This window comes from Pocillopora damicornis, chromosome 7 (genome assembly GCF_964200805.1).
Source record: "Pocillopora damicornis chromosome 7, jaPocDami1.2, whole genome shotgun sequence".
In the NCBI taxonomy this organism is placed as follows: domain Eukaryota; kingdom Metazoa; phylum Cnidaria; class Anthozoa; order Scleractinia; family Pocilloporidae; genus Pocillopora; species Pocillopora damicornis.
Genome location: NC_142676.1, coordinates 21,870,131 through 21,882,973, shown reverse-complemented (window position 1 = coordinate 21,882,973; position 12,843 = coordinate 21,870,131). Strand labels below are relative to the sequence as shown.

The following is a 12,843-nucleotide window of genomic DNA, read 5'->3' as shown; positions in this document are numbered from 1 at the left end:
TTTCCATATATCCTTTGTCTGTCTGCTTCATATCTTTCTGAAGATCTTGTTTTTGTCTCTTTCTTGGTAGCGGACCAAAGATCCCTTTTTCTTGAGTTTTTCTACCAAACGGATTCGCGCACAAACGGCAGGAACACTTTTCATTGCAGCCTCGCAGATTACGAAAACAAGGACAGCGTGACTTATATTGTTTGCAGAATTCACTTTTCCCTGTCTTCCCTGGGTTTCCGCGACCACACGAGCACCCTGCCTCATGTTGAGGGGGAACGTCGGCCTCAACTTGCAAATGCTTGTCTGCCTCTTTGCTGGTTGCTTCAGTTGTAGTTGAATTTGACTGCGTGTGAGTTACTTCAACTGCCAAATTATAGTGTCCGCTGCCACCATGATTATATGCGAGGTATATCGGAACTTCGGAAAGCACTCTTGTTCTAGGAATTATTTGTGTAATGGGATAATTTTCCATCGATGTAAAAATAACCAGCGGTATTTGCAGGATATTACTCATTGCCATTAGCACACAGTTTCCTAATTCAGAATCATAATGGCCTGGCCTAAGGAACTTCTGAGCTTCTGTATCATATGAATCAGTGGTGTTTGTTATCATAAATGGTTCGTAAAGGTGCCGATTGGGCCCCGTGAATTCTTGCACAATCAACTGTCTGAGAACGTTTATTTTATCCTCGTTAGACCTTTCCGTGCTGATACCGATCGATTTCAAGTACGTGATCAGTTTTGAGTTCCCTTGATTTATTGTTAGAAAAGAGCTTAAAGTGATGGAAATGCAACGTAGAAAACAGTCTCCATCTCCGGGCATCGGCAACTGTTGGAATTGAAATGCATTTAAAATGCTGTTTAACCTCTCGTCGCATTCTTCCGCGTCTGGCCTGGAGTAACGTGTACGTGATGAAAATAATAGAAGGCTCCGTCCAACACACTGAGTCACATTTACTTTCATTGTAGGTGCATCACATTTCGCTTGCAAATCTTGCGATAGGCTCTTCATATACATAGCATACTCCAGAACTCTATGATACGTGTCTTCTGTCGTGATCTTCACATTGTTGTCGTTATCAGTCCCATATTCCTCTTCCTCGCTACTGCTATCCCCTGTTGAATCATTTTCTCTAGCATTGACTTCCGCGCCATCTTCCAAGTCATCATCGCTAAAACTGTTTGGATTTTGAAACACTCCGGTACCAAATACTTCTTCTTGATCCATCGACAAGTCATGGTACTCGGTGACTGGGACAGGAACTGCCGAATGACACGATCCTACCTTTTCTGATATTCGCCTTTCGTTCCACCTGTATAGGCACGTACCTATGCTTGCCACTGCTGTTTTAACACCAATTCTCCTTTTTTCTACGCCTTTCCGGAGGCTTTTATGCATCGATTCCTGTCTACTTGTTCCTGCTTTTGGAGGGATCCCTTCCAAGCAACCTTTCTCAATATGTGCTCTTAACTTGTCCAATTGGTTACGGGCATTTTTTGAAAGTACCTTCTCTCCTGCAACTTCAAGATTCTCCCAGTTTTCCACAAATCTGTCTAAATTTGTCAACATTACTGAGCGAGAGGGCGTCGACTTCTTCCGTTCTTTCCCAATATCGCCCGGCATTCGGAAAACTAAACGAAATGAATCGAGGCACTGTCTTCTTAACGGGTGCCTTTTTTTAATTTTACTTGCGATGCGTTGTACAGCATGAAAGAGATCAAGTTTAACCGGAATAACTCCAAACACCCCTTGAAGGAGTAACCTCCAGGCGCAACAGTTGTCAATGGAAAATCCCTCTAAGGTAATTCCACTTTTTACAAGCCTGTTCATAATTCCAACGAGTAAAGTCTTTACTCTTGCAAAACCAGTGCCTCTTGTTAATTGCCAAGCGAGGACAATGCCATCCTCGTTCATGACAGAAAACAAAGAGTCAAACTGACGAATCCAATGGCCATTTTGCCATATACCGACATTACTAGCGACCTTAAATGTGTGGTCAGAGGAGAGCCAACTGCCAGTAAACGATGCCATGCGTGCATTGTAAAGTTTTTCTTTTGTAAAATAATCGTAAACAAAGCACTGGCGAATCAGCTTCCTGTTAGGATTTAACTGTGAAACCTGCGGCATTGTATATGCATTGTGACTCGCGTCGTTTGCTGCTTCACCCTCTGACGTTCTCATACTTAATATTTTTGATGTCCGAATGCGTACCTCGGTGTGATAACTACGCCACATCTCAGTTAAAAGTGTTTCCACATCCCTGTACCTCATTCCAGACGCAGTATGAACGATAATTAATCTGTATAAACGTCGAGTAATACCATACTTGTGCAAAAGAAGGAATGGGATCAGTTCAACCTGTTCAAACATCTTCAGAATTTGAGGGTCATGACTGATTATCCTGTGGTCATTTTTGCATGCGTACACCCTGCTTACGAGCAGAACATAATGTTCTATATCTGCAAGCCGCCTGGGACTGTTGTGTTTCCAATCTTTCCCATCTTTCCAACATCTAGGTTTCAGTATTTGGCCACAGTGAGGACAAGGTAAGCTTCCATGAAAGTACTGTAGTAATGGATCCCAGATGATAATCCCAGGAAGAAACAAGGTTTCCACGTTATTTTGGTCCACAAAATAATGAATGGAGGTTGTTGCCGTTAGCTCTCCTTTCTCATACCTTTCTATAATTTTTGATATGGCATGTAACAGGTTGGGGGATAGTGGATTACCATTAGTTTCGCATGATACGAATATCAGCACCATGCAGAGTAACAGAACGCAGTACGGTTTTCGTAAAGGTACATCCATCCTGGAAAGAGAAGAGAACAGGATAACAACGCTTATTATGGAAAACTCCTTACCGAAAGGAGCCCAGTATGTCACAATTTTTGATTTAATCACATTACTTCAGAATCCACTTGGATAGTATGTAATACATGGGTTATAACCCACCTACAGTTCAGCATTTATGGGATTTCTCTCTTCGATATCATACGGAGAAAGAGAGCGTAAATTCTATTAAATTCAAGATTTTTGGGGAAGAATCGACCCCTCCCTCTAGATGAACTCGTACATTCTGCGCACGATGAACTTGTGCGTAGCACAAGCTAGTCCTACCAATCTAAAATAGTCACCACTTTCCCTAAATGCTTTTCACCAGAGCGAAGGGGTTCTCCTAGGAGATAAATCATGTCTCGCTCAAAAACGCGAAATTAAAATAATTGTATTTATTTATTCTGGTTGCTGAACAAGTTTTACTAAAATAAATAACAATGACAAAGTAAATTCGGAGAGAAATAAACCGAATAAAAAACATAACAGGCAAAAACAAAATAACAAGCAACAGAAACACAAACTTACAGAAATTTCCCGAGAAGTATTTGGCAAATAGCGCAACAAATGTGTCATGGATGATAAGCTAAATCCGAAAGCACATTTCCCGTAGCGATTCTAATCGCTCTCAATAAATTCAAATGTCAAGTATCACTCCTTATGAATAAATAACACGCAATGACGTCCCAGTAGGCCGCGTGACAAAAAAAGAAAATTTCACAAATATCAAAACAACTGAAATAACTCGTCAAGAATGTTACACAATGAAATCAGAAGGGTAATTCAACTCTATTTGATGCACACAAATTTAATCTTAATTAAAACGAATGCATTTTTCCTTTAGTCCATTCTCGGAGAGTTAGGAGCAGTCAGAAGGGTTGGGAAAATGTTACCACGAAAGTTTACAAGCAGTAAAGCACTTCAGTGCTTGTAAACTAACGTCGCGCGGTTTCCCGAGGATGCCTATTGCCCTTGCAAACCGTATTGTTACTATGGAGATTGTTTGCCGTTGGCAGGATTCAACAACTTTGCGGATGAAAAAAGAAATGTATTTTTCCGCTAAGTTTGTCTCCAAAGGGTTCCTCCAATACCCTTCAAATTGTTACTCCTTTGCCAGAATCAAACTCCGACCATGATTGGATTAAACTTATACAGTGGTACGAAATTCAAGAAAATTTTTAATCAAATTGAAAAGAACGATTGTAAATGACGCCAGTATAGTCTACTTAAACTTCTTTTTATTTTTTTAGACCTCTGGTAAAAATTCGTTTTTTTTTAAAAATCAGATGTGGTCTACAGGGGTGGTACATGGACCAGGGGTCCATGTTTGGTATGCGTCCTGATTGAAGGTATACTACAGACAAGAGACAATTTGCCACAGACGATGGCCAATGGTCAGAGGGTTAAAAACATATAAGATCAATTTCAAGCTAAAAAGAGCAAAAGATGCTTCCATCAACGATCGCTCTTAGTAATAGATTTCAGGTCTATATCGGTGATTGCCTCGATGGTAGCGATCGCAGAGATCGTAGCGACCGTAGTGATCACAAGGAAACAGGATGGTATCCATATGATTGCTGAGATCCCTACATTAGCCACGATCGCTGCGATCGCAACAGAAAGTTACATGTAAAGCTGAACGATCCTCGCGTTGACCGACCGGTTTCCATATGCCCCACATGATCGCGACGGTAGACTAGATTGGAGTGAAGACCATCTCAGCAGTCGTATCGATCGCTTACGGAAGGATCGCTACGATTGATGCAATCGCTGAATACCACATTTACTCGAATAAGCGCCGCCCTCGATTAAGGACGTTCGTGCTAATTGTTTTTGCGCACACTACTGCGCACGTAATGCATGTCGCAATGGCACGTCAAAAAGGGGCAAATTTACGCCCTTCGCGACTGGGTATGACAAGCAATTTTCCCTCCTGAAAGTTACTTTTAACCAAATGGATTGACACCAGTGACAAGTATTTACTTAGTAGGCTTGTTCAAGTCAATTACGAAACCAAAAATGCTTGCTACATCAGTTTATTTTCCTTTTTTTAACACTTGAAGCAGCCTAAGCCAAATCGAAACAACTGTCAAAACTTCTATAAATACTGCGGTCTTTCGTACCGGTTATCTCGAAAATGAGCTCGGTGACCCCCGAATTTTTTTGCCTCTCTGACCTGAGTTGGTCGTTACCTAACTGCTGTAAAAGTTATTCAAAAATCTGACCGTGGGAAGATTTTCGCGCGAACGTCCTTAAGCGCCGTATTTGGGTCAAAAAAGTTAATTTGCGCCGCCCTCGAATGAGCGCCCTCGAATAAGCGCCGCGTCCTTAAGCGCCGTATTTGGGTCAAAAAAGTTAATTTGCGCCGCCCTCGAATAAGCGCCGCGTCGGGAATGCGGCGCTTATTCGAGAATCTCCGTAGAACTACCAAAACGCTAGAATGCAACTCCAAAACAGCATCAGGGGATAGTGAGATCGAGGTTGAGTGAAGACACCACAGGTAAAGAAATAAAAAGTGCCAGAAGAGACGAACTGGGACAATCAAGAGACGCTTCTGTTAATAACCGTTAAATTTTTCAAAAAGATAGAAATATTCCCTTGACTTAAAAGGAAAGATTTCTTTGTCGTGTCCAACTTTTATAAACAAGGGCCGCCCTCAAATAAGCGCCACCCTCGAATAAGCGCCCCATTTGAGGAGGAAAAAAATTAATAAGCACCGCGGCGCTTATTCGAGTAAATACGGTTAGTTAACCGATGTGGTAGGAGAATTCACTCCGACGTGTTCCAAAATATATTAATGTCTTTGTCAAGAATATTATCACTTCACTATGTCACGTTTCCCAGGACTCGAAAATGCGGATAGCAATCTTTCAGTAATTTCTAGTCATTCTGAATCAGTTAATCCGCACTAACAATTTGTTAAAACCATGAGGTTTTAGTTAAAAAGCCTCCTCGATCCTAATCAATGACATAGACTCGATTTCAAAGTAGATTAGGACTACTTCCTCTTTTCGCTTAGTCCGTCGAGCGTACGCGAGAGAAAAGCGTGCCAAGATTTCGCTCGGCCATTATTTTCTCGTGCTTTTATCTTGCGTCACGCTTGACGGACAAAGCGAAAAAGGCATGAAAAGGGACTACTCGTTGTCTTATTTCAAAGTTGAGGACAACAAATAATAAAAAGACTATACCTATTTCTTTTGCTTCCAGTTTGTAATTTTCGGTTCTCGCAATGCTCTTAAAACTTTCTGAAAGTAAGTGTAAACAATTGTCAGGGGCATTCTAAATGAGTATGTGTCAACAATGAAATACACTAAAAGCTGTGAAAGTTCCTCGCCTTACCTCTACTTCGTAACTGTTAGAACCATAAGGCAAATAAACATCACTACAGTGGTCTTGTCCGAGTACGCGACCGTACTTATGTGTCCGTAAAAGAAAAGTTCTGTCCCCGGCCTGAACTTAAATTAGGATGTCTCTATTGTTTACGAGTGGATTCATTTGCAGACAATACATTTTGATGTCGCTTTGGCATGTGCGAATTTTGAATTTCTTTTCCGGGGGCGGGGGGGGGGGGTGGGGTAGGGGTTAAAAAACAAAGCAATATTCACAAGCAGAAGCCACAAATAAATCCACTCTAAATTAATTAATTGAAATAAGGTGCGAAGATCAAGAAAGCTGTTTTACTTGTGGCGTTCAGAAACAAAAGGCTGGAGAAAATGATATTTATTCAGGTAACAATAACATACTTTGTTTTGCATTTAAATCAAATATAAGCGGTAATACTAATGTGAACAGTCATTGTGGACTACCTCGAAATACAAAAACCACTTTCTTCGTAAAGTGCTGACGTGGTATATTTCTTTTTCTGCAGACAATTACCGCTGTGATTTCGCTATTGTTTTACTTTTAACGATAAACCTAGCCTGTGAACACACGCCTCCTCCGGATGTTCACAGGCTGCGATAAACCGCGTGTCTCACACAAGCTTCGAACAAGCTGTACGTCTTTTACGTTCTTACGATTTTTTTACAAAAATTCCTCAACTCGAAAGAAAGTGGTTCTTGAAAGGATTGTAAACGCAAAGTATACTAAAAGTAGTAAAAAATCCAGCACTTTGTAAACAGGAGTGCAACCCATAAATTAACTTGACCGTTCATTCGTCCGTTTTACTACATTCTTTCGGTTTATTTCCGGTGATTTAATGCTCCTTTTGATGCGACCGATCAGATGATAGCACCACTATCGGCTTTATGTAAGTTGACGCTTTTTTCCCAAAATCCCCCCTACAATAACGAATTTTCAAAATTACTACGGTGTCCATTCTTTAGGAAATCTGGCATTTTAGAAAGTTACTTCGCAGTCATACAGTATTTCAAAAAGATAATAAACAATCATTTGTATGTACTGCCATTGAAAATCACAATATCGTGAAATGACATGGGTTGGTGTTTATAGAGGCAGCTGTAGAGGTGTGAAATATACCGTGAATCAACAGGTGTGATCTTTTTTATCACCTTCCCAACATAAAGCCACGAGTGAATCCATTGCATCAGTTGATCCTGTATCGACCGCTCAGATCAGACGCCAGGCAAAATCTGTCAACATATTCCAACGTTTCTGTGCTTTTGTCTTCAACACAAATCACGTAACAGCAACTATTGACGAAGGGAAATCAAGAAAGAAGGCAAGATTACACAGGTACGTCTGATTTGTATTTATTTCTCTGGTTTTAGCATTTAGCAAGCTAAGTTCGGTATTGCATTTTCGATAAAGTCTTAGGCGACCCTAAAAGCCGGAACGGTGGAATGGCGGAATGGCGGAATGGCGGAAAATGACCCCAAATCCTAAAGCACGGAACGGCGGAAAATGACCCCAAATCCTAAAGCACGGAACGGCGGAAAATGACCCCAAATCCTAAAGCACGGAACGGCGGAAAATGACTCCAAATCCTAAAGCACGGAACGGCGGAAAATGACCCCAAATCCTAAAACACGGAACGGATGCCAGGGCATGTTGCACAAATTTCGTACAAAGACACCAAGCGCTTAGCTCATTTATCCTCACGACGATAACGCGCGTGACTAAAATTAAGTGTCACTAATTTTTTTTTCTTTTACTGAGTGGTATAAATAATAATGAACCATTATGCATGAAAGATAGCTGCGTTTTCGCGTTGTAAACCTGTTTAGCTACCTTTTGTTATGCAAAATTTGCCATGAGTTTGTCGCGGCATAAAAAGTCGCACAGCATGTGGAAACCAACTCGACATACCACACTACAATAAACAATTATAACTTTGATACGTTTCCTGGTCACGTCTGCATTGATTTATTGAAACAATAATATCTCATATGCTTGTAAATGTGAGAACATCACAGGAACGTTTTCAGGCTTCTCAAAATATGACAACGTTCAGCCCAAGCTCCAAACTTAGACTAGCGTAAGAAAGTTAGCAGAAGGAAGCCGTCAAGAAGAATTTGAAGAAGGGAGCGAAGTCGAAAAACAAATATTCAAGCATCATTGCACACAGTTCCATGCACAGAGCTTGAAACCTAACGATATGTTCACTTTTATTCCCATGGAGTATTTTTGCCTCTTTGAGGAAAAGACGCTTTTCCTTCTCGTCCTCACCTTACAGTTTTTTGATAACGACCTTCTCAGAATTGTTTCTCGCCACAAAAACCAAACCATAGGATCCTCGACCGATAGCCTCTTCTTTGTCTCGCAACTGCTTCCACTCGAATAATGGTAAACCATGACAATCCAAAGATCCGTCTGAATTACACTTCCCTTTCAGAAAGGGCAATTTAAACGCCATAGAGTTGACGATTTGCAATTTGTTGAGGAACAGAAGAAATCCGCTGAACGAATTGGTGAAATAGCCTCTTTTTTGTTTAGAAAGTTTATTTCTTCAGCTGATATGTAAGCCGTAAATTTCACAGTAGGATGGTGGTGTTTTGGACACCAGGTCGCGAAGAAATTCTTCAAATTCTTCTTGACGGCTTCCTTCTTCTAACTTTCTTTTGTCTTTTCACGCCATGAGAAATTCCCACGCGCGTGACACCCTGCAAACCTCTCTTCAACTAGTGTTACTCAAGTCCCAAAACTTATTCGTGGATGAAAAAACGCTCGTATTGAAGGGCTCGTAACGAGGGCTTGCTCTCACGCTAGTCTAAGTTTGGAGCTGGGGCTGAACGTTGTCATATTTTGAGAAGCCTGAAAACGTTGCTGTGATGTTCTCACATTTACAAGCATATGAGACGTTATTGTTTCAATAAATCAATACAGACGTGACCAGGAAACGTATCAAAGTTACAATTGTTTATTGTAATGTAGTATGTCGAGTTTGGTTTCATGGCAAATTTTGCTTAACAAAAGGTAACTAAACAGGTTTACAAAAGGTGAAAAGCGCCCCCTTGTTACGAGGGAACGCCCCATTTCAATACCACAAGCACTTCGCACAGCGGTTGTTCCATGAAGCTTTTAAAGAATCAAAATGGCTGCTCTATCAAGAGACGGTTTTCATAGAGATTCTGCCGCTTACTTGGACTATTGTAGGATCTTCGTCAGAATGCAACAAAAGTTATCTTAGTAATAAGATGAAAATTAATTGAACCGAATGATAGTTGGTGTTTTTTTTAATTATGTGTAGGAAATTTTTCGCGAGAGCTGGTGTCTGGAGCGAAAGCAGCGTTTCTTGGGCTCTTCCCAGTGCAAAACAATGCGATGATACAATTTAAAATCTAAACTAGTAATAACCAAAGGTTAGGAAGTGCGGGCGAGATCGATGCAAGGTGTCGTAGGATGAATAAAAGTTTAACAAAGGTGTACGTACTGTGATAATCTCTCGAAAAGCGAGTCTGATGATTTAGCTTGCTCAAGCGCTTAGGCACTGAAGAATTTAGGTTCGTGTATACTTTCTGTTGCATATACAGGTTTATAATAGGCACTACACACACAGGTGACCCTTTCTTACTTTTTCCAGTCGGTGTTGCAGGATCGCGGCATAACCTAGTCGCTTGACGGCATTTCATTTCTCTGCTGCCGCTGTTTCAACGCCATGTTGCCCATCGAAATTTACTCTAAAAGGGCCTCAGAACTTCACTGTCCCCGGCCCCTCACTACCAAATTAATTTCATCCCCATCCTAGCTTCAAGAGGATATCAGAGCACATATACTAATGGTGATATATTTATCAGTCAAAATAGTATCTGGTTTAACCCAAGGTTATAAATTTTAAATTGTGAGCGAAGCGATTGATTTACTCGAGATGACCTGATTCTTTCTGTTGTTTCAGATATGGCTTCAGCATTTCCGTCATCAGCCAAGCGGTCCCGAACAGCAGCTGAAGCACCTTCCGTCAGGAAACAAGGGAAAGAAGTTAGCATTCCGTGGGAGGAAATTTGCCCAGCCTTAATAAGTGAATGGTTGGATACATTTAGTAGGGCCAACAACACTACAAGGGACATTCTGCTGGCAAGTGTCCTGCCAACTGTGGCATGCTTGATGGGGCCCTCAACAGTCAAGGTTGACTGTAGAATGCGCACAGAAAGTATCAACCTCTACATGATCTGCTTGTGTGACCCAGGGGCAGGAAAGTCACCTGCCTTTCACCATGGCTGTGCACAGCCGATAAGGTTGCATGTAGAGGCAAAGGAGGATAACCCTTTATTTGTTGACGAATTTACTGAAGCTGGGCTATTTCGTCAATTGAAGTCAACACCTGGCCATAAAGCTATCATTGGCAAGGAAGAGGCATCACAGTTTTTTGACCAGCTACTTGGTGCTTCCAGGGAAAAGAGCTGCATAGACATGGAACGGATGATCCAGTTATATGATGGAAGTACATGGGTATATACACGGGCAGACAAGTCAGCACGTCAAGTCATTGACAGTCCAGGAGTGTCAGTGAGTGGCTACAGTCAACCCAACCGCTTCTTTCCAATTTATGTCAAACTAAAGGAAAGGCAGGATGGTGCAGTGGACAGAATTCTCATGTATCAGCCTTTGCCACATCGTCTGGCAGCACATGAAACTAAAGAGTATATCACCAAACTGAATAATTCGAAACTGAAAGATCTCAGGTAATTTTTTTTGTTTATGGCAAGTTTTAAACACAGGTTGATGAAACCTGAATGTTTTGGATCCATATAAGTATGTGTACAGTACAGAAACTTTTTTTTAAAAAAAATGAACACTACAACAGCTTAACAGGAGTAGACAAATTGTATAATGCTTTAGAGTTTCAGGTTATTCTGGGAAAATAGGCATGAGTCATATTGTCTCTAACAATGTCAAGGTGATTGCTCTGAAAGCTGACAAGAGTTAATTTACATGTATTCATTCATGGCCCAATTTAAACACCCAGAGCGATTCCATTAGGGCCAAACTCTTTGTTTAACTTTTAACGCTTTTTAATTTATTCACCGCTTCATTATATATATACTCGATTTTATTATTTTAGTTTACTTGATAATGACGTTCTGGAAACGTCGAAACGTCGTGTTATGCTTTATAATATTTTATCGCAGATTTTTATTGTCAAATGCTTTACCAAATCTTTACTTATTCGAATTCATTCATGGGAGTACAAAAAATGTGAGAAATTAATAAACTTTAAGGCAATAATTGTTTTTAATCTTGAAGTCAATGTTTTTATATTTCAGAGCTGTCTATTCTGCCATATATGAGTTCTCTCATTCTGAAAATGGCCTTGTAACGTACTCCCTAGACCAGGGTGGCAACAGAAAGTACGAGGAATTTATAGATGGCATCTCTGCATCCCTTAATAGTCAGTGGGCGAGAAACATCTGCCCAGAAGATGTTTCAAAAGATGACAGGCACGTGCTGAGGCTGGCAGCTGTTCTCCATGTGTTATACGACCAGCTGACAAAATTTCTCCAAGAAGAAGAGAAATCACCACCACCACAAGTCATCAGCTCATTAACTATTCAGAGGAGTATAACACTGTGCCAGTATTTTACAGCACAGAGGAGAATCCTTGACCAGGTGAGCGGTTGTTCAATAATAAAGCAACTGGTAAAACAAGTGTGACTATTTCTTGGAGAAACAAATTAACAGAGGGCATAGCCATGCACCATAAACATGAAATTTGAAAAATACAAGCCTAGGAAACCAGGCCGTGTATTGCTTTTCTGTTTTTATTTCCTTTTTATTCCAGTTCATTTTTATTGATGAATACCTTGGTTTATGTATAAATCACAAAATCAAGATTAAATGCTTGAATCATGAATTTTAATATCCTTTTTTCATATTTGCCTATTGGATATGCAAAAATAAAACCCTGCGAAATACTATCTTACCAAAGTATAAAAATTAAGTATCAATATGGTACACAAAAACCAAAGCGCCCAAACCGGCATGTCTACAGTTTGTCGCCACAACATTGATAAGTGTTGAGCCAAATTCTTTAGCTGCAAATTTAAGTCTGATTAACTGCTTGATAACAGATCATTATTTTTTACTGAACCTCGACATCTGATGACTGATGCTAGAAATGGTTCGACAAACATTGTCCATCAGAATTTCTACAAATTAAAAAAAATAATCAATAAATATTCATCCTGAAAGATTACTTACAGCTGTTCATATACTTAGAAAAGGAACAACAACTAATAAAGAACTTGATGTTTTCATAACACAATAGCATCAATCCTTCAAAATTCCTTGATGAACAGCTTATCAGGAATCATCATTTTCAGATGCAGTACTTGTTACTAGATTACTAAAAAGGTGTTTCATGTTTTGCAGCTTGTGAAGTGCAATACAGAGAATGCCTCAAGTGACCACTATGAACGGCAGAGGCGCATCCTGCTCTGTAAAGGGCCTTTTGTGTCTACACGTCTGGCCCAGCGCAATTTTAGTGGGAACGCGAGGCCATCTGCTGAGGTTCTAAGTGGCACAATGGAAAATCTGGCAACAGATGGATTTGGCACTGTCGTATCCGTCGACAGAAGCACCGTCTTCTACAAGAAGCTCCCGGCAGATATAAATGATGAAGA

At 40.5% G+C, this 12,843-nt stretch overlaps 2 protein-coding genes across 3 annotated transcripts in view; both read left to right on the top strand.

The window, feature by feature from the left end:
* LOC113682824 (DNA helicase MCM8) overlaps positions 1–12,843 on the top strand; it is an 80,021-nt gene that overhangs the window by 54,869 nt on the left and 12,309 nt on the right. The gene's annotated exons all lie outside the window — the stretch shown is intronic.
* The window catches only part of LOC149043123 (uncharacterized), a 3,418-nt gene continuing 567 nt past the window's right edge, over positions 9,993–12,843 (top strand). The window contains exons 1-3 of the mRNA XM_089211355.1: positions 9,993–10,905; positions 11,488–11,830; positions 12,593–12,843. The exon at positions 12,593–12,843 is cut by the window's right edge and continues 567 nt beyond it. Coding sequence (XP_089067481.1) covers positions 10,121–10,905; positions 11,488–11,830; positions 12,593–12,843 — 1,379 coding nt within the window. The 5' untranslated portion in view covers positions 9,993–10,120. The remainder of the gene's footprint in view (positions 10,906–11,487; positions 11,831–12,592) is intronic.